Source organism: Bufo bufo, chromosome 1 (genome assembly GCF_905171765.1).
Source record: "Bufo bufo chromosome 1, aBufBuf1.1, whole genome shotgun sequence".
NCBI lineage: Eukaryota > Metazoa > Chordata > Amphibia > Anura > Bufonidae > Bufo > Bufo bufo.
In genome coordinates this window covers 276,777,198-276,802,501 of record NC_053389.1, presented here as the reverse complement: position 1 = coordinate 276,802,501, position 25,304 = coordinate 276,777,198, and the positions used below count along the sequence as shown (strand labels likewise).

General features: G+C 44.7%; 1 protein-coding gene across 1 annotated transcript; it reads left to right on the top strand.

Annotated features, from left to right (window-relative positions):
* Nucleotides 1-710: 710 nt before the first annotated feature.
* Nucleotides 711-25,304, top strand: TTC1 (tetratricopeptide repeat domain 1). The gene is made up of 7 exons (XM_040439762.1): nt 711-1,009; nt 1,500-1,560; nt 10,568-10,680; nt 11,554-11,590; nt 11,676-11,824; nt 24,668-24,722; nt 24,813-25,304. The coding sequence occupies exons 1-7, from the start codon at nt 746-748 to the stop codon at nt 24,944-24,946; spliced, it is 813 nt and encodes a 270-aa protein (XP_040295696.1). The 5' UTR covers nt 711-745; the 3' UTR covers nt 24,947-25,304.

The following is a 25,304-nucleotide window of genomic DNA, read 5'->3' as shown; positions in this document are numbered from 1 at the left end:
GGGACGAGCCTTCCTAGAAACACCGGGGGAGGGGGGAATGGGCTTATCAAAACTGGTGTAGAACTGGCTTAGTTCCCCATAGCAACCAGATTCCACCATTAATTTTCCAAATATGCTGTGAAAAATTAAAGATGGAATCTGATTGGTTGCTATGGGCAACTAAGCCAATTTTCCTTTGCACTAATTTTTATTTATTTTTCCTAAATATTTCTCATTTCTGTCTGTGGTTATTCTCTATAGCTATTGGAACGTGGCCCAACACGCCCCTGATGAGCGTAATAAACATAAGGGGGTGGGGGATTTATCAAACTGGGGGTGTAAAGGAAAGCTGGCTTAGTTGCCCGTAGCAACCAATCAGATTCCACCTTTCATTATTCAGAGCTCCACTGGTAAATAAAAGGTAAAATCTGACTGGTTGCTATGGGCAACCTAACCCGTTTTCCTTTCCACCAGAGGGTGTGATTACATAAGAAATCTGTTCTCCCACGAGCCAGCCTGTGACAGGTTGGCAGGTGTGATATAACTGCGAAGGGGGTGCACTTATTTACAAGCATCATTCTGATTTCTGAACGCTCGCCTTGTTCCATATGCAAAAAAAAAAAAAAAAAAAAGCTTGTGTTTATTGTTCTCTTGCAATAAAGTTAATTGAAGATACCCTCCCGGGACTACAGAGTGACGTCACTCAGCCGGAAGTGACGTTCTCCGAATCGCTATAGAGACTCGGAAGCTTCGGCAGCTGGGAAAGATGGAGGTTCCGGAGGTTGGACGTTCCGCTGAGGAAGAAGAGGACTTTCATGACTGCCCCGAGGAGCTCGTAGAAACGAATGGGGCGGCGGAGGAAGACGAAGAGGACAATGTACACGAGGCGGCAGGTGGAACAGAAGAGGTAGAAGGTTCTGGAGCCGTGTCTGCTGACGAGGAGGGGGCTGGACCAGCCGGAGATGATGTGGAGCTGGATGAGGAGACGCTGCTGGAGATGGAGAAGGGGCTTCCCGCAGAGGAGAGAGAGGTGACGACCGCTTTCTGTAATGTCTACCAGTGTAGGGTCCCATCTCTATGGGGCAGGGGGAGACCCTCCCCAGCCATGTATTCAGTTCAATGCCTGCTGTGCTGTATTCTCCAGTCACTGCGGGTATAGGTATAGCCAGACCTGGGGTTATAGGACTGTTACTGTAGAAGAATTAAAGGGGTTGTTCATCCCTGGGGGCCTTTTCTCCAGGCGGTGGTAATTGTACTAACTGATTCTCCCACTTCACTGCTGTGACCAGTCATTGGCAGCAGTGATCACGTGGATGTTGATGCAGGGAGACCTAGGACCTCCAGAGCCACAGGGGAAGTGATGCAGCGGGAACCCAGCCAGTCTGATATTGATGACATATCCCGAGGATAGGTCATCAGTATAACAAAAGCGGACATCCACTTTGACACCAGTCTGGACTGTACTGTGTAAGTGACCGGATGAAAGCTGTGAGGCTGAAATGGATCTGTTTTGATTGCAGGAGAGGAGAAAGCAGAGCACTCAGTTAAAAGAAGAAGGAAATGAGCTCTTCAAGAAAGGCGGTAAGTGCACTTGTGCTTCCTTGTAAGGTCTGTGTCACAGCCATCTGGCCATCGCCTTAGACTGCATCCCTCGAGATAAAGCTACTTTCACACTTCCGTTTGGTGCGGACCAGTCATGGATCTGCACAGACGGATCCGTTCAGATAATACAACCGTCTGCATCGGTTCAGAATGGATCCGTTTGAATTATCTTTAGCATAGTCAAGACGGATCCGTCTTTAACACTATTGAAAGTCAATGGAGGACGGATCAGTTTTCTATTGTGTCAGAGAAAACAGATCCGTCCTCATTGACTTACATTGTGTGTCAGGACGGATCCGTTTGGCTCAGTTTTGTCAGATGGACACCAAAACGATGCAAGTAGCGTTTTGGTGTCAGCCTCCAGAGCGGAATGGTGACTGAACGGAGACAAACTGATGCATTCTGAGCGGATCCTTATCCATTCAGAATGCATTAGGGCAAAACTGATCCGTTTTGGACCGCTTGTGAGAGCCCTGAACGGATCTCACAAACGGAAAGCCAAAACGCCAGTGTGAAAGTAGCCTAAGCTGTTCATCTTAAAGAGCCTCTGTCAGTGTGATCAGCCCTATTAAACCAGGCATATTGCCTGGTAGGGTTGATCATGCTGAGTAAAGTTATACATTTATTTTGTCTCTAGGAATAATAGTTGATGAGAAATACAACGTTTTATATTTGTTAATGCCGTATTCTGAAAACCAAGGGGCCGGCTACAATGCTTGGAGCACTGCAATCACTACGCCCCTGTGCTCTGTTCACTCCCCCTCCTCCATTTGATTGACCGGGTTTACTCGCCAATGGTTCAGATGCTGCTTCCTGAGTTTCCATTCGTTGCTGCTCAGATCCACTGCACAGGTGCAGAGTCAGTGACCCGACTCAGCGCTTGTGCAATGGAAGTTCTGCTGCTTCTCAAACTTGGGAAGCAGCATCTGATCTACTGCGCAAATGCAAAGTCATTGAGCAGACTCTGCACTGGTGAGAGCCCTGTCGATGAAATGGGGAGGGGGGAGTGAACAGAGCACAGAGGCGTAGCGCTTGGAGAACTGCCCAACCCCTTGGTGCTCAAAATAGGGCATTAGCCTAAATGTATAAATTAATATTTCTCCTCAACTATTATTCCTAGAGACAAAATAAATGTATCACTTTACTTAGCATGATCAACCATACCAGGCATAATCACTGGTTTAACCCTTAGCCTACCAGCGCCGTACATGTACGGCGCTGGTGCGATGTGTAAACATGATGCCCACTCGCACGTGCAGCGGGCGTCATGGCCGGCAGATCTCTGCTGTTTCAAACAGCAGAGACCTGCGGCTAATTACAGTGACCGGCAATAATGCCGATTGCGGTAATTAAATGCTTTTAGATGCTGTGATCAAGTGAGATCACGGCATCTAAATGTGCAAAAACCCGGAAGCTCACGCTTCCCGGCTTCCTACCTACATAGTTAGTCGCGCTGAATACTGGTAGCCTTATTGAGTAAGCTAACAGTATTCAAACTGTAATTCTTATTTTGTCCACCAGATGGCAGGCCAGGAGAAGAAATGAGCAAAAGTGAGCAAAATAAGCTAATAAAAAATTCCTGATAAACCAAAAAAAAAATTAATAAGTTCATATATGAGGCACATAATCACAATTTTTTTTTTTAAATTAATGTCCAAAAATATGTAAAAGTTGAAATCTTCCCGTTTTCCATATAATTAAAAATTAAATACCTAAATAACAATAAATATAAACATCATGGGTATTACCGCGACCGAAAATGCCCATACTATTAAAATAGAAAAAAAAAATCCAATATGGCGAATGGCGTAATGGAAAAAAGGGTCAAAATAGCCGATTTTTCCATTGCTTCTCTTACCAAAAAAAATGTGATCAAAAGGTCACACTCTAAAATGGTATCAATTAAAAGTGCAGATTGTTCCGCAAAAAATGGGCCCCTAAACAGCTCAGTAGGCAGAAGTATAAAAAAGTTATGGGGGTCAGAATATGGTGATTTGAGAATTATTATTATTTTTTTTTATAAGTTTACATTTATTTTTACACAATTTTTAGAAAAAAAGAACCTATACATATGGGGTATCGTTGTAATCATACTGACCCAGAGAATAAAGGACATGGGTCAGTTTTGCCGTAAACAAAACGCCGTTGGAACAAAACCTGTAAAACGGTGGAGGGATTGCGTTTTTTTTTCCAATTCCACGCCATTTGGAGTTTTTTTTTACCGCTTCCCACAACATTTTATGCCATAATTAATGGTGGCGTTAGAAAGTACAACTTGTCCCGCAAAAAATAAGCCCTCATACAGCTATGTGACCGGAAATATAAAGTTATGGCTCACGAAAAATAGGGAAGAAAAATGAAAACGAAAAAACCTCCGGTAGCCAAAGGGGTTAATAGGGTTGATCATGGTGACAGCTGCTCTTCTCTTGGGGGCCAAAGACATAGCCTGGGGGTACTTTCCTTAAAGGAAGTCTGTCACTTGCAAAATCACCACTCAAAGTAAGCATACCGCTATGTAAGGTAGATGCCATGAAACATAACTATACTTAGGGCTCTTTCACACTTGCGTTATTGTCTTCCGGCATAGAGTTCCGTCGTCGGGGCTCTATGCCGGAAGAATCCTGATCAGGATTATCCTAATGCATTCTGAATGGAGAGAAATCCGTTCAGGATGCATCAGGATGTCTTCAGTTCCGGTACGGAACGTTTGTTGGCCGGAGAAAATACCGCAGCATGCTGCGCTTTTTGCTCCGGCCAAAAATCCGGAACACTTGCCGCAAGGCCGGATCCGGAATTAATGCCCATTGGAAGGCATTGATCCGGATCCGGCCTTAAGCTAAACGTCGTTTCGGCGCATTGCCGGAGCCGACATTTAGCTTTTTCAGAGTGGTTACCATGGCTGCCGGGACGCTAAAGTCCTGACAGCCATGGTAAGTGTAGTGGGGAGCGGGGGAGCAGTGTACTTACCGTCCGTGCGGCTCCCCGGGCGCTCCAGAGTGACGTCAGGGCGCCCCAAGAGCATGGATCACGTGATCGCATGGATCACGTCATCCATGCGCATGGGGCGCTCTGACGTCATTCTGGAGCGCCCGGGGAGCCGCACGGACTGTAAGTATACTGCTCCCCGCTCCTACTATGGCAACCAGGACTTTAATAGCGTCCTGGGTGCCATAGTAACACTGAAAGCATTTGGAAGACGGTTCCGTCTTCAAATGCTTTCAGTACACTTGCGTTTTTCCGGATCCGGCAGGCACCTCCGGCAACGGAAGTGCATGCCAGATCCCAACAACGCAAGTGTGAAAGAGGCCTTAGCTAGTAAAAATCTGGTCCTCTATTTATTTATTTTTTATTTTTTTTTGGTGCACTGTGGGCAGGGTTGCTCGATGTGTGCACCATTGTTCCACCAGTAACTGCATTAATTGCCTCCCCCTCTTGTATGAGTTTCAGCCTGAGATTTCGGATCCAGAAGTGAAGATGTAGGTGAAGACGGGTGCACTGAATGGAGCACCCAGAAGCCTTAGGGCTGTTTCACACGAGCGGATGCCGTGCGTGACATCTGCTCCGTGAATGACAGCCAAGACCCGATGCAGACTGCAGAAGCACGGAGCAGTAACATGACTGATAATGCTCCGTGCCTCTCTGTGATCTCTTTACTACGAAATCACAGTGACAACTTTATCTCACTGTGATTTCGTAGTAAAGAGATCACAGAGAGGCACGGAGCATTATCAATCATGTTACTGCTCCGTGCTTCTGCAGTCTGCATCGGGTCTTTGCTATCATTCACGGAGCGGATGTCACGCACGGCATCCGCTCGTGTGAAACAGCCCTTACTTGCACAAAAATAAAAAGAAGCATTTATCAGGATTAGAGGACCGGATTTTTACGAAAAGCTGATAGATATGTTTCCGGGAATCATACATGGTGGTATGCTTAGGCCTCTTTCACACTGGCGTCGCGTGTGAGGGCCGGACATGATTCGGGTGCGTTGTGGGAAAATGCACGATTTTTCAGCGCGAGTGCAAAGCGTTTTAATGCGTTTTGAACACTCGTGAGAAAAATCGGCATGTTTGGTACCCAGACCCGAAGCCGGACTTCTTCATAGAAGTTTGGGTTAGGTGTTCTGTAGATGTTATTATTTTCCCTTATAACATGGTTATAAGGGAAAATAATAGCGTTCTTAATACAATGCAAAGTAAATTAGGGATGGAGGGGGTTAAAAAAATAAAATTTAATTAACTCACCTCATCCACTTGTTCGCGCTGCCTGGCTCGTCTTCTGCCTTCTTCTTTGTTTTTGTTTTTATTCCATCCTGTCTTCTTCTTTGATGACCAGGTCATCAAAGAAGAAAGAAGAGATGCCGGCTGCGCGAACAAGTGGATGAGGTGAGTTTAAATATTTTTTTATTTTTTTAACCCCTCCATCACTGTTTTACTAAGCATTCTGTATTAAGAATGCTATTTTCCCTTATAACCATGTTATAAGGGAAAATATTAAAGATTGGGTCCCCATCCCGATCATCTCCTAGCAACCATGCGTGAAAATCGCACCGCATCCGCACTTGCTTGCGGATGGTTGTGACTTTCACGCAGCCCCATTCACTTCTATGGGGCCTGCGTTGCATGAAAAACAATATAGAGCATGCTGTGATTTTCACGCAATGCACAAGTGATGCGTGAAAATCACCGCTCGTGTGCACAGCCCTATAGAAATGAATGGGTCCGGATTCAGTGCGGGTGCAATACGTTCACCTCACGCATTGCACCCGCACAGAAAATTTGCCCGTGTGAAAGAGGCCTAACTGTGAAACTGATTTCGGGGGTGAGAAACTAAAGATCACCTGTAACCCCTCCTTGACATGTCTGTATTAGTAACTACTGGCATTGCCCATGTAATAACAATTCTGGAGCCTCTATTCTTATGATTGTATTACATGTCATTCCTTTATTATTCCTGCTAAAAGTTATAAATGAATTACTAGCAGTCTGCAGTGCAGTCCAGGTGGGTGGTACTAGTTCTAGGTGTGTCCCTGCACAGCTTGACACTATCCAATCAGTGTTGCCAGTGTCAGACTTTGCAGGGACATCTCCCAACTGGTGACACCCAGTTGGACCTTCACTGCAGATGGCTAGTCATTTACTGTAGACTGCTGGCAGTTCATTCATACACTTGTAGCAGGAATAATAAAGGAATGGCACATCTCAGAGTCATAAGAAAACATGCTCCAGAATTGTTATTACATGGTTATGCAATTGGTTACTAAACTGAAATGTTAGGAAAGGTGACATGTCTCCTTTAACCCCTTCACGACATCAACCATACATGTACAGTGGATGTCGGGACTTTAAAGATGGTGCCTGCTCCCGAGCGGAGCGAGCGCTATAGTTAGCGGGTGCCTGCTGTTACATGCAGTAGACACCTGTGGCTAATGACATTTAACCCCCTCAGATGCAATGGTCAAATGTGACTACTGCATCTGAGAAGTCTGAAACCCGAAAGCATGCGGTCACGGCGGAGATCGGAGAATGCGTTCCTTGAAAGTAATGAGCCTGAGGGCTCGTTCACACGACTGTGCCGTTTTTTGCGGTCCACAAATTGCGGATCTGCAAAACACGGATGGCGCCCGTGTGCCTTCCGCAATTTGCGGACTGGGACAGGAGGCCTATTATAGAAATGCCTATTCTTGTCTGCAAAATGGACAAGAATAGGACAGAACTCCTAATTTTTGCGGGTCCACGGAACGGAGCAACGGATGCGGACAGCACAGAGTGCTGGCCGCCTCTTTTGCGGACCCATTGACATGAATGGTTCCGTATGCGGAACGCAGGAAACTGCCCGTATGCGGAACGCAGAATACGCTCATGTGACACTGTTAGGCTTCAAGGCTCATTACTTGTATATTACAATTCAGGCCAGCAGGTGGCAGCACTGAATTGTAATACCATATTTTTCACCCTAGATGCACTTGCCCATAAGATGCACCTAGTGTTTAGAGGAAGAAAAAAATATTTTTTATCAGACCTTAACTCTGAGCCACATTCAAACCCTCAATGTTAATCAGACTTCATCGCAAACCCCCCTCATCAAACCTTTTATCAGAGCACCAATGTGAATAAGACCCCCACCCCCCCCCTTCCCAAGCAGACCTTGGATGAGAGCCCCAATGTGTGTGAATGACCCCCCCCCTGATCATAGCAGATATTAAGAAACTAAATTAACTTACCTGGTACATCCACACTTTTCTTGTTCTTCCTGCCATGCTCTGTGCTGTGATCCAATGCCGCACAGCATGAGGTCACAGCGCACCGTCCTCACAGTCCTCACAGCACAGTAAGCAGTCGAGGACCAGGAAGCGGTGAGTACAGAGCCCAACGATCGCTGCATTCACCGCTTCCGGTCCTCCTGTACTAATGAGCGCTTCCATAATGAAAGCGCTCATTAGTATTCTCCACATGAGACGCACTGACATTTCGCCCTCCCTCCCCACTTTGAAGTTTGAAAAAAGTGTGTCTTATAGGGCGAAATAGGTAGCTATTTCAGTATAGGATAAAGGGAGATAATTCCATTACCCTATACAAATTGCAATCTCATGATTGCATGTTGTGGTCCACTTGGGGACCTAAAAATAAATAAATTTAAAAATGAATTATAAAAAAAAAATTAAAAAAATTAATCGACCCGCCCCCCCCCCTCCCTTCCTTTCCTCAAAATACTTAATTTAAAAAAATCAACATCATGGGCATTGCCATGTGCGAAAACGCCCATACTATTTAAAATATAAAAAAACTTATACCACATGGTGAATGGCATGTAGGGGTGGGCGATATAGACGATATGCGATATAAACTATATAAATTTGGCTAACGATAGAGATTTCGTTTATCTGCACATCGCGGTAGAACATGGCATGCGCCGCCACTGTGTGCGGCTGCCACTGACCACCAATGAGAACAGAGTAGGAGGAGGAGGGACTGTGGCCACTGCGCCACCAATCAGAACAGAGAGGAGGAGGGACTGTGGCCACTGCGCGACCAAATCAATATAGTTAATATGCCTGAATACAAACGAAGCCTGCATGTGCCGGCCATATCCCATACCCGGCCTCTATAACTGCGCGCCGTGATCCGCCGCAACTAACTCCTCAGGTCCTTAAGGGTTAATTGCGGCAGATCACGGCGCGCAGTAAGAGAGGCCGGGTATGGGATATGACCGACACATGCAGGCTACGTTTTTATTCAGGCATATTAACTATATTCATTGGGGGTGCAGTGGCCACAGCCCCTCCCTTCTACTCCCCCTCTTCTAAGTATTATATTAATTGCGGGCCCCCCTCCCTCCACACAATTAAATCATTGGTGGCAGCTTCTGATCGAAGCCCCAGAAGTGTAATCGCGGGACTCCGATCGGTTACCATGGCAGCCAGGATGCTACTGAATGGCTGCCATGGTAAGAGGGAGAGTGTGAAGTCCTATTCACCCTAATAGAGAGAATAGGACAAGGGATCTAGCCCCTAAGGAGGCTAATAGTTATTAAATAAAAAGTAAAAAAATAAATAATTTTTTATGGGGAGGGGGGGGGATCTGTGGGTGGCACTGTTATGGGGAGGGGGGGATCTGTGGGTGGCACTGTTATGGGGAGGGGGGGGATCTGTGGGTGGCACTGTTATGGGGAGCGGGGGGGATTTGTGGGTGGCACTGTTATGGGGAGCGGGGGGGGATCTGTGGGTGGCACTGTTATGGGGAGCGGGGGGGGATCTGTGGGTGGCACTGTTATGGGGAGCGGGGGGGGATCTGTGGGTGGCACTGTTATGGGGAGCGGGGGGGGATCTGTGGGTGGCACTGTTATGGGGAGCGGGGGGGGGATCTGTGGGTGGCACTGTTATGGGGAGCGGGGGGGGATCTGTGGGTGGCACTGTTATGGGGAGCGGGGGGGATCTGTGGGTGGCACTATATAGCATCTTATGCTATATGTGTCATCCACAGATCCCCCTCCCCAATGACAGCGCCGGCCCCGCTGCTCACAGCAGACTATTCCGGCAGTAACTTTTACTCAGCGTCAGCGCATCTTTATCACCTTACAATGAAGCTCAGGTAACAGGCAGAGCAGGCGGCGGTGTAACGTCACTCACTCACGTGACGCACCTGCTCCGCCCACTTTATGAATGAAGGAGGCGGAGCAGGCGCGTCACGTGAGTAAGTGACGTTACGCCGCCGTCCGCTCTGCCTGTTACTGGAGCTTCATTGTAAGGTAAAAATAAAGATGCAGTGATTTAAAGTAAACCGCCCACCCGCATCGCAACGAATCGGCGATTATTCGATAACTGGATTCATCGACAACGAATCCCGTTATCGAATATTATCGATAGTCGATTAATCGTTGCAGCCCTAATTTTTATATATATTTTTTTCACATTCCACCCCATTTGGAATTATTTTCCTGCTTCCCACTATACCAGGCATCCTCAAACTGCAGCCCTCCAGCTGTTGCAAAACTACAACTCCCAGCATGCCCAAACAGCCTACAGCAGGGCATTGTGGGAGTTCTAGTTTTACAACAGCTGGAGGGCCGCAGTTTGAGGATGCCTGCTCTATACTGTGTATGCCGTATTAAATGGTAGCATTAGAAAGTACTACTTGTACAGGCCCTCATACAGCTATGTGAATGGAAAAATAAAAAGGTTATGGCTCCGGGAAGGCATGGAACAAAAAAACAAAAATGCAAAAGTGCAAAATCTCTGCATCAAGAACCATAGGCTTAGGCAATCCAGTTTTAAATACCCTGTAAGGTAGATAGCAGGAAATAAGACATGGTCTGTCCTTTTAGATTACCAATCGATTAGTGATTGGTAAGGATTTGATCCCGCTGTCAGTCAGCAGAATAAACGCATGTGCTGAAGGGCACTACGCCCTGAGGCATACTCTCCTGTCCTGACATCATACAGTGGGCGACAACTTAATTCATATTTATTCTTCTGCCTTTTCCTCAGATTATGTTGAAGCTGAAGACATTTACTCTCAGGCACTTCTAAAATGCCCGGCCAGTTACCAGAAAGAAAGAGCTATTCTATATTCTAACCGAGCAGCCGCCAGATTAAAACAGGTAAATGTTACTCTGTTATTCCCATCTCCCAAAGTATGAAGGAGGCACAGACTGTGCAAGAAAGTGCAGCATTACTCCATTTACAGCAGCTGCTGGAAGTCCGGTGCGTGGGTCTCGCTTGTCTGAAAGGGGAGCCTGAGTGCTCCTTTAAATTTACCTGAAATGTAGATTGTGTGCTATCATGTAAAACATCCTTGCAGCAAGCGCCACTCTTGGTAAGGGTCTATTCACACATCCGTATGTGTTTTGCGGACCGCACTTTGCCGGCACTATAATAGAATATGCCTAATCTTGTCTGCAATTGTGGACAAGAATAAGACATGTTCTATTTTTTTTCGGGAACGGAATTGCGGATCCGCATTTCCGAATCCGGGCAGCACATCGTGCGACCCCATAGAAATGAATGGCTCCGCTATTTCGTTCCGCAAAATGCGGAACAGAATTGCGGACGTGTGAATGCCCTAAAAGAGAGAAGCGATTCTCATTCGGGTCCAACTCCATCCTAGGCCTTGTTCACACTTGCATTGTGGTCTCCATTATAAACATAAAGTGCCAGAACTGTCGCCTGACCAGCGGAACCTGGTGAGCCTCAATGACTTGCCATATCGTGTTGTCCGTGATTTTGCGGGGAATATTAGCAGTGCATGCTGCAGTAATTTTCCCATCACATATGAAAGAGCTGCGTTCACACTGCAGATTCCAATCTGGGCACCAATTCATGTCAGTTCTCATGCATGTTATTACAGCTGATCACCAGTGGTCCTAGTAGTCAGGAATCCTGCTGCCAACTTAATTTGGTTGGCTCTGCTAACAGAAATACTGGGGGTCTAAATGTATATTGAGTGTAGTGTAATCTGCTTCTGTTCTTCACAGGACAAGACAGAACCTGCAATAACAGACTGTACAAAAGGTGTGTATGTCCGACTTATCCGCCTTGCCCCCCGCCCCTTTCCGATAATGAATTTACATTACTCGATCTCCTTTCTTATGTGCAGCAATAGAGTTAAATCCTGACTACATCCGCGCATTGCTGAGGAGAGCTGAACTGTACGAGAAGACTGATAAGCTGGATGAGGCTCTGGCAGATTACAAATCAGTCATGGAAAAAGACTTGTCATGTCGCCAAGCCAAAGAGGCCTGCATGGTAAGGAGCACCCACTGCTTTATTAAAATGAGATGATCACATGCACCTGACTGGTCTTTAACCACCTCAGCCCCCAGTGCTTAAACACCCTGAAAGACCAGGCCACTTTTTACACTTCTGACCTACACTACTTTCACCGTTTATTGCTCGGTCATGCAACTTACCACCCAAATGAATTTTACCTCCTTTTCTTCTCACTAATAGAGCTTTCATTTGGTGGTATTTCATTGCTGCTGACATTTTTACTTTTTTTGTTATTAATCGAAATTTAACGATTTTTTTGCAAAAAAAATGACATTTTTCACTTTCAGTTGTAAAATTTTGCAAAAAAAAACGACATCCATATATAAATTTTGCTCTAAATTTATTGTTCTACATGTCTTTGATAAAAAAAAAATGTTTGGGTAAAAAAAAAATGGTTTGGGTAAAAGTTATAGTGTTTACAAACTATGGTACAAAAATGTGAATTTCCGCTTTTTGAAGCAGCTCTGACTTTCTGAGCACCTGTCATGTTTCCTGAGGTTCTACAATGGCCAGACAGTAGAAAAACCCCACAAATGACCCCATTTCGGAAAGTACACACCCTAAGGTATTCGCTGATGGGCATAGTGAGTTCATAGAACTTTTTATTTTTTGTCACAAGTTAGTGGAAAATGATGATTTTTTTTTTTTTTTTCTTTTCTTACAAAGTCTCATATTCCACTAACTTGTGACAAAAAATAAAAACTTCTATGAACTCACTATGCCCATCACGAAATACCTTGGGGTCTCTTCTTTCCAAAATGGGGTCACTTGTGGGGTGGTTATACTGCCCTGGCATTCTAGGGGCCCAAATGTGTGGTAAGGAGTTTGAAATCAAATTCTGTAAAAAATGACCTGTGAAATCCGAAAGGTGCTCTTTGGAATATGGGCCCCTTTGCCCACCTAAGCTGCAAAAAAGTGTCACACATCTGGTATCTCCGTACTCAGGAGAAGGTGGGGAATGTGTTTTGGGGTGTCATTTTATATATACCCATGCTGGGTGAGAGAAATATCTTGGTCAAATGCCAACTTTGTATAAAAAAATTGGAAAAGTTGTCTTTTGCCAAGATATTTCTCTCACCCAGCATGGGTATATGTAAAATGACACCCCAAAACACATTCCCCAACTTCTCCTGAGTACGGAGATACCAGATGTGTGACACTTTTTTTGCAGCCTAGGTGGGCAAAGGGGCCCATATTCCAAAGAGCACCTTTCGGATTTCACAGGTCATTTTTTACAGAATTTGATTTCAAACTCCTTACCACACATTTGGGCCCCTAGAATGCCAGGGCAGTATAACTACCCCACAAGTGACCCCATTTTGGAAAGAAGAGACCCCAAGGTATTCGCTGATGGGCATAGTGAGTTTATGGAAGTTTTTATTTTTTGTCACAAGTTAGTGGAATATGAGACTTTGTATGAAAAAAAAAAAAAATCAGCATTTTCCACTAACTTGTGACAAAAAATAAAAAATTCTAGGAACTCGCCATGCCCCTCTCGGAATTCCTTGGGGTGTCTTCTTTCCAAAATGGGGTCACTTGTGGGGTAGTTATACTGCCCTGGCATTTTCCAGGGGCCCTAATGTGTGGTAAGTAGGTAAATGACCTGTGAAATCCTAAAGGTGCTCTTTGGAATATGGGCCCCTTTGCCCACCTAGGCTGCAAAAAAGTGTCACACATGTGGTATCGCCGTATTCAGGAGAAGTTGGGGAATGTGTTTTGGGGTGTCATTTTACATATACCCTTGCTGGGTGAGAGAAATATCTTGACAAAAGACAACTTTTCCCATTTTTTTATACAAAGTTGGCATTTGACCAAGATATTTCTCTCACCCAGCATGGGTATATGTAAAATGACACCCCAAAACACATTCCCCAACTTCTCCTGAGTACGGCGATACCAGATGTGTGACACTTTTTTGCAGCCTAGATGCGCAAAGGTGCCCAAATTCCTTTTAGGAGGGCATTTTTAGACATTTGGATACCAGACTTCTTCTCACGCTTTGGGGCCCCTAGAATGCCAGGGCAGTATAAATACCCCACATGTGACCCCATTTTGGAAAGAAGACACCCCAAGGTATTCAATGAGGGGCATTGAATACCTCATGGACTCAATATGCCCCTCACGGAATACCTGGGGGTGTCTTCTTTCCGAAATGGGGTCACATGTGGGGTATTTATACTGCCCTGGCATTCTAGGGGCCCTAAAGCGTGAGAAGAAGTCTGGAATATAAATGTCTAAAAAATTTTACGCATTTGGATTCCAAATGGGGGCATGGTGAGTTCATGTGTGAGATTTTATTTTTTGACACAAGTTAGTGGAATATGAGACTTTGTAAGAAAAAAAAATAATTCCGCTAACTTGGGCCAAAAAAATGTCTGAATGGAGCCTGACAGGGGGGGGGTGATCAATGACAGGGGAGGGTGATCAATGACAGGGGAGGGTGATCAATGACAGGGGGGGGTGATCAATGACAGGGGGGGGTGATCAATGACAGGGGGGGGTGATCAATGACAGGGGGGGGTGATCAATGACAGGGGGGGGTGATCAATGACAGGGGGGGGTGATCAATGACAGGGGGGGTGATCAATGACAGGGGGGTGATCAGCGAGTCTATATGGGGTGATAACCACAGTCATTGATCATGCTCCTGTAAGGCTTCATTCAGACGTCCGGATGCGTTTTGCGGATCCGATCCATCTATCAGTGGATCCGTAAAAATCATGCGGACGTCTGAATGGAGCTTTACAGGGGGGTAATCAATGACAGGGGGGTGATTACAGGGGGGTAATCAATGACAGGGGGGTGATCAGGGAGTCTATATGGGGTGATAACCACAGTCATTGATCACGCCCGTGTAAGGCTTCATTCAGACGTCCGGATGCGTTTTGCGGATCCGATCCATCTATCAGTGCATCCGTAAAAATCATGCGGACATCTGAATGGAGCTTTACAGGGGGTTGATCAATGACAGGGGTGTAATCAATGACAGGGGGGTGATCAGGGAGTCTATATGGGGTGATAACCACAGTCATTGATCATGCCCCTGTAAGGCTTCATTCAGACGTCCGGATGCGTTTTGCGGATCCGATCCATCTATCAGTGGATCCGTAAAAATCATGCGGACGTCTGAATGGAGCTTTACAGGGGGGTGATCAATGACAGGGGGGTGATCAGGGAGTCTATATGGGGTGATCAGGGGCTAATAAGGGGTTAATAAGTGACGGGGGGGGGGGGTGTAGTGTAGTGGTGCTTGGTGCTACTTTACTGAGCTACCTGTGTCCTCTGGTGGTCGATCCAAACAAAGGGGACCACCAGAGGACCAGGTAGCAGGTATATTAGACGCTGTTATCAAAACAGCGTCTAATATACCTGTTAGGGGTTAAAAAAAACACATCTCCAGCCTGCCAGCGAACGATCGCCGCTGGCAGGCTGGAGATCAACTCTCTTACCTTCCGTTCCTGTGAGCGCGCGCGCCTGTGTGCGCGCGTTCACAGGAAATCTCGCGTCTCGCGAGAGGACGCGCCGGCGCGTCCAGGAGGAATAAATCAACCACCTCCAGGACGCGTCTGTGCGTACAGCGGTCCGGAGGTGGTTAAAGTGTTAAAATGACAAATGAGAATCATATGGGACCACTCCTGTATTTAAGCATTCAGTCCTAACATACCGATCGTTTGTGTTAGGCCTCATGCACACGACCGTTTTTTTTTTTTTTGCGGTCTGCAAAAACGAGTTCCGTAGTTCCGTGATTCGTGTCCATTTTTTCTTCCGTGGGTCTTCCTTGATTTTTGGAGGATCCACGGACATGAAGGAAAAAGTCATTTTGGTGTCCGCCTGGCCGTGCGGAGCTAAACGGATCCGTCCTGACTTACAATGCAAGTCAATGGGGACGGATCCGTTTGACGTTGACACAATATGGTGCAATTGCAAACGGATCCGTCCCCCATTGACTTTCAATGTAAAGTCAGGAGTCCCTATTAATATACCATCAGATCGGAGTTTTCTCCAATCCGATGGTATATTTTAACTTGAAGCGTCCCCATCACCATGGGAACGCCTCTGTTAGAATATACTATCGGATTTGAGTTAGATCGTGAAACTCAGATCCGACAGTATATTCTAACACAGAGGCGTTCCCATAAAGCGTCCCCGTCACTAAGTTAGAATATACTGAGAACTGTGTAATAACTGCCCCCTGTAAGAGATCGGGTGCTGCCAGGCAGCAGGGGGCAGTCATGTACACAGTTCGTAGTATATTCTAACTTGAAGCGTCCCCATCACTATGGGAACGCCTCTGTTAGAATATACAGTCGGATCAGAGTTTTCACAAAGTGAAAACTCAGATCTAAAAAGCTTTTATGCAGACGGATCAGCGGATCCGTCTGTGTGAAAGTAGCCTACGGACACGGATGACTGACGCGGATGACAATCTTGTGTGCATCCGTGTTTTTTCACAGACCCATTGACTTGAATAGGTCCGTGAACCGTTGTCCGTCCAAAAAATAGGACAGGTCTTATTTTTTTGACGGACAGGAAACACGGATCACGGACGCGGATGTACAACGGTGCATTTTCCGAGTTTTCAACGGACCCATTGAAAGTCAATGGGTCCGCAGAAAATCACGGAACAACGGACACGGATGCACACCGGTCGTGTGCATGAGGCCTTACTGTAAGCAGATGAAGAACACCAATTAAAGGGTCACTGAGCTTTCAGAAAACTTTTGATATGTCAGAGACTTCTTAAACGTTTTGATCGGTGGGGGTCTGAGTGCTCACCCCATGATCCCTATAAAGAGGTGAGAGAAGCACTTGCGTATCGCACTCTCTCCTCTCGCTGCAGGAGAGGAAGTGAGATGGACTCAAAAGAAAGTCTATGGGCCCATCTCACGATAGAGCACGATATGGCAGTGCTTTTCTCTCCTTGTTCTAGTGATCGCTGGAGGGCTCGGGGCTCAGACCTCCACCAATCAAAACTTTTCATATGTCACTATATCAAAGTTTGCTGAAAACCCAGTAACCCATTAAAGGGAACCTGTTAAGAGATTCATGCTGCCAGAACTTTAGGGGTGTGCGATATGGCCTAAAATCTATATTGCGATATAATTTGAAGCATATGCGATATATTATTTTCTTCTGTATGTATGCAAAAAATACAAACTACAATGCCATATGTCCCCCAGAGCCAGTGCCATCATCTGCCATATGTCCCCCAGAGCCAGTGCCATCAGCCCCATGTGGCATTTGCAATCATCTGCAATATGTCCCACAGAGCCAGTGCCGTAAGCCCCATGGCCATCCTTTGCAAATAGATCTCCCCCTCGATCCTCCAGCGCCCCCCAGAAGAATTGCTATACTTACCTTTCCTGCAGGGTGCTCGGTAGTCCGCAGGTGTCGCGTCTTCTTCCCAGCATGCATTAGGCGGGACCTGACGTCGCACACAGCGTCAGCCAGCGGGCTGACGCTGTGTGCAGGCCAGGCCCAGGCCACTCCAGTACAGCGCGGTGAGAAGCTTCTTCAATTCACTACCGCTCCGTGGTCATATCGCGGTCCGGCGATATGGATAAAATATGTATCTTTGCACAGATTCATATCGTATATATCGCCCACCCCTACTATGTACAACAAAATTGATGTGCTCCCTAGTTCCAAACAACTATGCTTTAGGGCTCATGCACACGACCGTTGTTTTTTTTGCGGTCCGTTTTTTACGGATTCGTTGTTCCGTATCTGAGTTTTTTTTTTCTTTCTCTGATTTAAGTCCTCTTCCGTTCCGTTCCGTTATTCCACAAAACCTATCCGTATGCGATCCGTTTTTTGCAGATCGGAAACAGTAACCTATTAATCACCAAACACATGGGCTGGGCAAAGCGTTTCTACAGTATGGATGCGCAAAATACGGATGACATACAGATGTGTTCCGTGTTCGTTCTGTATTTTTTGCGGACCCATTGACTTTAATGGGCCCTTGGACCATGATTTGCGGACAATACTAGGACATGCACTACTTTTTTGCGGAACGGAAACTGAGTGCACACTGAGTACCTTCCGTTGTTTTTGCGGACCCATTGAAGTGAATGGTTCTGCATACAGTCCGCAAAAAAAACGGAAGCGGAAAGAAAATAGGTTCTATTGATGTGGTGTGCATGAGCCCTTACTCTGAAAAGTTGCTTAAAAATGAACTGGGAGAAAAGTCCGTGTTAGGGCTCGTTCACACGACCGCGCCGTTTTTGCAGTCCTCAAAACACGGATGGCGCCCGAGTGCCTTCCGCAATTTGCGTAACGGAACAGGCCTATTATAGAAATGCTTATTCTTGTCCGCAAAACGGGGCCACAGAATGGAGCAACGGATGCGGACAGCACACGGAGTGCTATCCGCATCTTTTGCGGACCCATTGAAATTAATGGTTCCGTATACGGACCATATGCGGAACGCAAAATACATTCATGTGAACGAGCCCTTACAGAGTATAACGTAGCTGTTGCTAACCAAGGAGCCTGTTTTAAATTAAAAAAAACTTTGAAAAAAAAATCTAAATTTTCTTTGCCAAATTCGGACAGCCATAAGTTTTTTTTATCTTTTGGTCTACAGAGCTGTATGGGGGCTTGCTTTTTGCATAACGAACTGTAGTTTTTATTGGTACCATTTTTGTAGTATGTACAACTTTTTGATCACAGTTCTAAAAAATTTTTGGGGGGCAAGATGACTAGAAAATGCTGAATTGCGTGTTTTTCACTTTTTTTTTTTTTTATGTCATTCACTGCACAGGAAATGTTTTAAATATTTTAATAGTTCAGACCTTTTCGAACGTGCCAGTACCCAATATGTTTTTTTATATTGTATATTTTTATATGTAAAATTGGGAAAGGGGGTGATTTTAAACTTTTTATATTTTGGTGTTTTCACTGCGGGGCTCCGATCGAAAGGCAGAGGGAGCCACATCCCTCTGCCTTAACTCACTGGTGCCGCGATCAGCATTGATCACAGCAGCTGAGGAGTTAAATGACAGAGGCGGCGACCGCCGCTCCCAGTCATTGCGGCTAGGTTCCGGCTGTATGATACAGCCAGCTCCCCCTGTGTATAGAGTGGGCTCACTGCAGAGGCTTGCTCCATACCAATGTGAACGCCTAACGCTGTACATGTATGGCATTATGCGTTAAGGGGTTAAAGAGGTTATCTGAGAATAGACAAAAAGGATCTTTTTTTTTTTTTTTTTTTCTTTAGAAATAGCCAGACTTTTGCCCATGGGCTGCATCTGGTATTGCAGTTCAGAAACATTCGCTTGCCTTTCTTAAAGGGGCAGTATAAAGAAAACTAAAAACCCTTACTAACTTTTTAAATGTGCAGCCACTCCTGTCCCCGCTGACCTCACATCTATCATCCACATGGCTGCTGCTGCTGTTCACTGGCTGCAGCAGTCACATCTTTCATGCATCACATGACCGCTGCAGCCCCCATCTCTGTGCCCTTTTTTTTTTTATTCCCTTATCACTTTCAGGCTACTTTCACACTAGCGTTCGGGGCTCCGCTTGTGAGCTCCGTTTGAAGGCTCTCACAATCGGCCCCGAACGGATCCGTCCAGCCCTAATGCATTCTGAGTGGATGCAGATCTGCTCAGAATGCATCAGTCTGGCACCGTTTGTCCTCCGTTCAGCAGGCGGACACCCGAACGCAGCTTGCAGCGTTCGGGTGTCCGCCCTGGCCGTGCGGAGGCAAACGGATCCGTCCAGACTTACAATGTAAGTCAATGGGGACGGATCCGTTTGAAGTTGACACAATATGGCTCAATTTTCAAACGGATTCATCCCCCATTGACTTTCAATGTAAAGTCAAAACAGATCCGTTTGCATTATCATGAACAAAAAAAAGAATCGTTCTGAACGGATCTAAGCGTTTGCATTGTAGGTGCGGATCCGTCTGTGCAGATACCAGACGGATCCGCACCTAAACGCAGGTGTGAAAGTAGCCTTAGTTGCGGGAGTTGTCACTACCAGAACCAGACAGAATGTCTCCAGTTGAGAGGCCTCCATTTATCCTTTCAGTGTAATGCGATTTAGCTTTGCCCACATTCTCTCATTTAGTGCTTTGCTCTTTTTTTTTTTTTTGTTATTATTTGCATGTTTGCACTACACTACAATTAACCACCTCCGGACCGCCTAACGCAGGATCGCGTTCCGGAGGTGGCAGCCCTGCGCACAGTCACGCATATATGCGTCATCTCGCGAGACGCAAGATTTCCTGTGAACGCGCGCACACAGGCGCGCGCGCTCACAGGAACGGAAGGTAAGAGTGGATCTCCAGCCTGCCAGCAGCGATCGTTCGCTAGCAGGCTGGAGATGTGATTTTTTTTTTTAACCCCTAACAGGTATATTAGACGCTGTTTTGATAACAGCGTCTAATATACCTGCTACCTGGTCCTCTGGTGGTCCCCTCTGTTTGGATCGACCACCAGAGGACACAGGTAGCTCAGTAATATGTTGCACCAAGCACCACTACACTACACTCCCCCCCCCCCCTCACTTATTAACCACCTCAGCCCCCAGTGCTTAAACACCCTGAAAGACCAGGCCACTTTTTACACTTCTGACCTACACTACTTTCACCGTTTATTGCTCGGTCATGCAACTTACCACCCAAATGAATTTTACCTCCTTTTCTTCTCACTAATAGAGCTTTCATTTGGTGGTATTTCATTGCTGCTGACATTTTTACTTTTTTTTGTTATTAATCGAAATTTAACGATTTTTTTTGCAAAAAAATGACATTTTTCACTTTCAGTTGTAAAATTTTGCAAAAAAAACGAGATCCATATAGAAATTTTGCTCTAAATTTATTGTTCTACGTGTCTTTGATAAAAAAAAAAATGTTTGGGTAAAAAAAAAAATGGTTTGGGTAAAAGTTATAGCGTTTACAAACTATGGTACAAAAATGTGAATTTCCGCTTTTTGAAGCAGCTCTGACTTTCTGAGCACCTGTCATGTTTCCTGAGGTTCTACAATGGCCAGACAGTACAAATACCCCACAAATGACCCAATTTCGGAAAGTACACACCCTAAGGTATTCGCTGATGGGCATAGTGAGTTCATAGAACTTTTTATTTTTTGTCACAAGTTAGCGGAAAATGATGATTTTTTTTTTTTTTCTTACAAAGTCTCATATTCCACTAACTTGTGACAAAAAATAAAAACTTCCATGAACTCACTATACCCATCAGCGAATACCTTGGGGTCTCTTCTTTCCAAAATGGGGTCACTTGTGGGGTAGTTATACTGCCCTGGCATTCTAGGGGCCCAAATGTGTGGTAAGGAGTTTGAAATCAAATTCTGTAAAAAATGACCTGTGAAATCCGAAAGGTGCTCTTTGGAATATGGGCCCCTTTGCCCACCTAGGCTGCAAAAAAGTGTCACACATCTGGTATCTCTGTATTCAGGAGAAGTTGAGGAATGTGTTTTGGGGTGTCTTTTTACATATACCCATGCTGGGTGAGATAAATATCTTGGTCAAATGCCAACTTTGTATAAAAAAATGGGAAAAGTTGTCTTTTGCCAAGATATTTCTCTCACCCAGCATGGGTATATGTAAAATGACACCCCAAAACACATTCCCCAACTTCTCCTGAATACGGAGATACCAGATGTGTGACACTTTTTTGCAGCCTAGGTGGGCAAAGGGGCCCATATTCCAAAGAGCACCTTTCGGATTTCACAGGTCATTTTTTACAGAATTTGATTTCAAACTCCTTACCACACATTTGGGCCCCTAGAATGCCAGGGCAGTATAACTACCCCACAAGTGACCCCATTTTGGAAAGAAGAGACCCCAAGGTATTCGCTGATGGGCATAGTGAGTTCATGGAAGTTTTTATTTTTTGTCACAAGTTAGTGGAATATGAGACTTTGTATGAAAAAAAAAATCAAAAAAAAATCAGCATTTTCCACTAACTTGTGACAAAAAATAAAAAATTCTAGGAACTCGCCATGCCCCTCACGGAATACCTTGGGGTGTCTTCTTTCCAAAATGGGGTCACTTGTGGGGTAGTTATACTGCCCTGGCATTTTCCAGGGGCCCTAATGTGTGGTAAGTAGGTAAATGACCTGTGAAATCCTAAAGGTGCTCTTTGGAATATGGGCCCCTTTGCCCACCTAGGCTGCAAAAAAGTGTCACACATGTGGTATCGCCGTATTCAGGAGAAGTTGGGGAATGTGTTTTAGGGTGTCATTTTACATATACCCTTGCTGGGTGAGAGAAATATCTTGGCAAAAGACAACTTTTCCCATTTTTTTTTTATACAAAGTTGGCATTTGACCAAGATATTTATCTCACCCAGCATGGGTATATGTAAAATGACACCCCAAAACACATTCCCCAACTTCTCCTGAGTACGGCGATACCAGATGTGTGACACTTTTTTGCAGCCTAGATGCGCAAAGGTGCCCAAATTCCTTTTAGGAGGGCATTTTTAGACATTTGGATACCAGACTTCTTCTCACGCTTTGGGGCCCCTAGAATGCCAGGGCAGTATAAATACCCCACATGTGACCCCATTTTGGAAAGAAGACACCCCAAGGTATTCAATGAGAGGCATGGCGAGTTCATAGAAATTTTTTTTTTTTGGCACAAGTTAGCGGAAATTGATATTTTTAATTTTTTTCTCACAAAGTCTCCCGTTCCGCTAACTTGGGACAAAAATCTTTCATGGACTCAATATGCCCCTCACGGAATACCTGGGGGTGTCTTCTTTCCGAAATGGGGTCACATGTGGGGTATTTATACTGCCCTGGCATTCTAGGGGCCCTAAAGCGTGAGAAGAAGTCTGGAATATAAATGTCTAAAAAAATTTACGCATTTGGATTCCGTGAGGGGTATGGTGAGTTCATGTGAGATTTTATTTTTTGACACAAGTTAGTGGAATATGAGACTTTGTAAGAAAAAAAAAAAATAATTCCGCTAACTTGGGCCAAAAAAATGTCTGAATGGAGCCTTACATGTCCGCATGATTTTTACGGATCCACTGATAGATGGATCGGATCCGCAAAACGCATACGGACGTCTGAATAAAGCCTTACAGGGGCGTGATCAATGACTGTGGTGATCACCCCATATAGACTCCCTGATCACCCCCATGTCATTGATTACCCCCCTGTAAAGCTCCATTCAGACGTCCGCATGATTTTTACGGATCCACTGATAGATGGATCGGATCCGCAAAACTGGGTGAGAGAAATATCTTGGCAAAAGACAACTTTTCCCATTTTTTTTTTATACAAAGTTGGCATTTGACCAAGATATTTATCTCACCCAGCATGGGTATATGTAAAATGACACCCCAAAACACATTCCCCAACTTCTCCTGAATACGGAGATACCACATGTGTGACACTTTTTTGCAGCCTAGGTGGGCAAAGGGGCCCACATTCCAACGAGCACCTTTCGGATTTCACTGGCCATTTTTTACAGAATTTGATTTCAAACTCCTTACCACACATTTGGGCCCCTAGAATGCCAGGGCAGTATAACTACCCCACAAGTGACCCCATTTTGGAAAGAAGACACCCCAAGGTATTCGCTGATGGGCATAGTGAGTTCATGGAAGTTTTTATTTTTTGTCACAAGTTAGTGGAATATGAGACTTTGTAAGAAAAAAAAAAAAAAATCATCATTTTCCGCTAACTTGTGACAAAAAATAAAAAGTTCTATGAACTCACTATACCCATCAGCGAATACCTTAGGGTGTCTACTTTCCGAAATGGGGTCATTTGTGGGGTGTTTGTACTGTCTGGGCATTGTAGAACCTCAGGAAACATGACAGGTGCTCAGAAAGTCAGAGCTGCTTCAAAAAGCGGAAATTCACATTTTTGTACCATAGTTTGTAAACGCTATAACTTTTTTACCCAAACCATTTTTTTTTTTTTTACCCAAACATTTTTTTTTTATCAAAGACATGTAGAACAATAAATTTAGAGCAAAATTTATATATGGATCTCGTTTTTTTTTGCAAAATTTTACAACTGAAAGTGAAAAATGTCATTTTTTTGCAAAAAAATCGTTAAATTTCGATTAATAACAAAAAAGGTTAAAATGTCAGCAGCAATGAAATACCACCAAATGAAAGCTCTATTAGTGAGAAGAAAAGGAGGTAAAATTCATTTGGGTGGTAAGTTGCAAGACCGAGCAATAAACGGTGAAAGTAGTGTAGGTCAGAAGTGTAAAAAGTGGCCTGGTCTTTCAGGGTGTTTAAGCCATAGGGGCTGAGGTGGTTAAAGAGACCAAGGGCACACGTAATCTTCTCTCTACTGATATTCATAAAAGTAGCTGCTTAGCATTGGCAGTTGGATGTCTGGGACCCCTGTTCTCTCGATTTGGTGAGGGTCCCAGAGGTTAGACCTCATATTACAGGTAAGTTCGACATATCCTTGAGATACAACATAAACGATATCCTCAGGATAGGTCATCAATATCAGATCAATGGTGGCTGCCTTCTGGCAATCAGCTCTTTGAAGAGAACGCAGTGCTTGTACAAGTGCTGCATTCTCTTCACTGCTTAATGTTTTGGCGGCGAGCAGGTGTAATTGCAGCTCCACTGGAAAGGATCAGTTACACTTCGTCTGCTCCATCCCTTTTGAAGTGAATGCGACTGAGGAGATGCTATCATATCTGCTCCCTGCTACAATGACGGTAGGTCATCAATATAAGAACCTGGCCAACACCTTTAAACTCAGAACTGACAAAAGATAACCTTGTATGTACGAATAAGATTTTCTTTGGTAAAATTATTGGCATTCAGAATTTTTTAAATGTATTCATTTTTTATATTTTTTAAGCGTCTGCCTAGGCAAATTGAGGAAAGAAATGAGCGATTAAAGGAGGAAATGATGAGTAAGTAGATCAAACGCAGTTTCTTCGCCGTGAACCACATCAACTTCTCATAAAAAAAAAAAAACTTACATTGTGTTTTCCTATTCTTAGGTAAATTAAAGGATTTAGGAAACTTGGTCCTCAAGCCTTTTGGACTATCCACACAAAACTTCCAAGTCAACCAGGATGCTTCAACAGGATCGTATTCAATCAACTTTATTCAAAATCGAAACAATAACACATGATATGCATTCAGCCAATGAGACCAGATTGCTACATGGGTGGAATAGACTTGAGTCTCCCTTGCTGTGCTGCTCCAGAGGACGTTATCAGATATTCCACCGCCTTCATTTTTTATTTTTATTTTATTAATTTATCCTTCAAGTAATCTTAAAGGAGGCCTTCCACCCATGTCAATAATATATAATTTTTTTTTTTCCTACCTGGCTGTAATGAGGTATGAGTAGTGGGAGACTAATTACAGTATCTCACCAAGTTTGTCCTTTGTGTGCATGGACCAGTGTTTTAACCACTGTGAGGAGATATCAAAGATTTAAAGGGTATTCCAGTCCAATAAAAAAAGTCCCATGGCCTGCAAATGGT